General features: G+C 66.2%; 1 protein-coding gene across 1 annotated transcript in view; it reads right to left on the bottom strand.

Moving 5' to 3' along the window:
• The window catches only part of LOC103923483 (mucosal addressin cell adhesion molecule 1-like), a 5,405-nt gene that overhangs the window by 1,269 nt on the left and 3,428 nt on the right, over nucleotides 1-708 (bottom strand). Inside the window, exons 5-6 of the mRNA XM_009331845.1 lie at nucleotides 402-702; nucleotides 112-226 (exon numbers count right to left, since the gene is read on the bottom strand). Coding sequence (XP_009330120.1) covers nucleotides 112-226; nucleotides 402-702 — 416 coding nt within the window. The remainder of the gene's footprint in view (nucleotides 1-111; nucleotides 227-401; nucleotides 703-708) is intronic.

Raw genomic sequence — 708 nt, 5'->3', positions numbered from 1 at the left:
TGGTCGTCCCAGGGGCCGGGCGAGGCCGGCAGCAGAAAGGGCGACAGCAGGGACTGGTCCGGAGGGCTGTGGGCATCTGTAGGCAGCTCCCGCTCCTAGGGCAGCTCGTACTGAGATCTGAATCGTTTCCACAGGCGATGAGACATGACGCCAGTCACGATCAGTGCCAACAGCGAGACCGTTGTCCCCACAGCGATGGCGGGGACAGGGGATGTGCTGAACGACTCTGCAAAGACACGAGAAGGACATATAATTGCAGGCAGACTCTGCCCACGCCAGCAAATACCCAGGGGTGAACATAACACCCCCCCAGCGCTGAACGTGGCACTAACACATCTCGCTGCAGCCCGAGCCCAAGCGATGGGGGGGTAAGGGAGAGGGGGCTGCAGACCACCACTCACCATCCAAGACTGTCAGCTGCAGACTGACCACCTGGGAGCGGTGGCCGAGTAGGACACACTGGTAGTGGCCCTGGTGCCGGGGCTCGGCACGGTCCAGCCACAGCGTGGAGCTGCTGCCCACCGCCTCCTCCCGGTACTGCGAGAGGGCCACCGGGGTCTGCAGCCAGCGGACCGTGGCGTTCCCAGCGCACTGCGCGCGGCACTCGATGCGCAGGGCCCTGCCCCGCGTCCCGTTGGGAGGCAGCGACCAGATCTGCAGGCTGCAGGCGGGCACTGTCCCCACCGACCGCCCCGTCCCCCTCTCCCC

This window comes from Pygoscelis adeliae, unplaced genomic scaffold, assembly GCF_000699105.1.
Source record: "Pygoscelis adeliae isolate BGI_AS28 unplaced genomic scaffold, ASM69910v1 Scaffold239, whole genome shotgun sequence".
Classification (NCBI taxonomy): domain Eukaryota; kingdom Metazoa; phylum Chordata; class Aves; order Sphenisciformes; family Spheniscidae; genus Pygoscelis; species Pygoscelis adeliae.
This window is presented reverse-complemented; position numbering and strand designations above follow the sequence as displayed.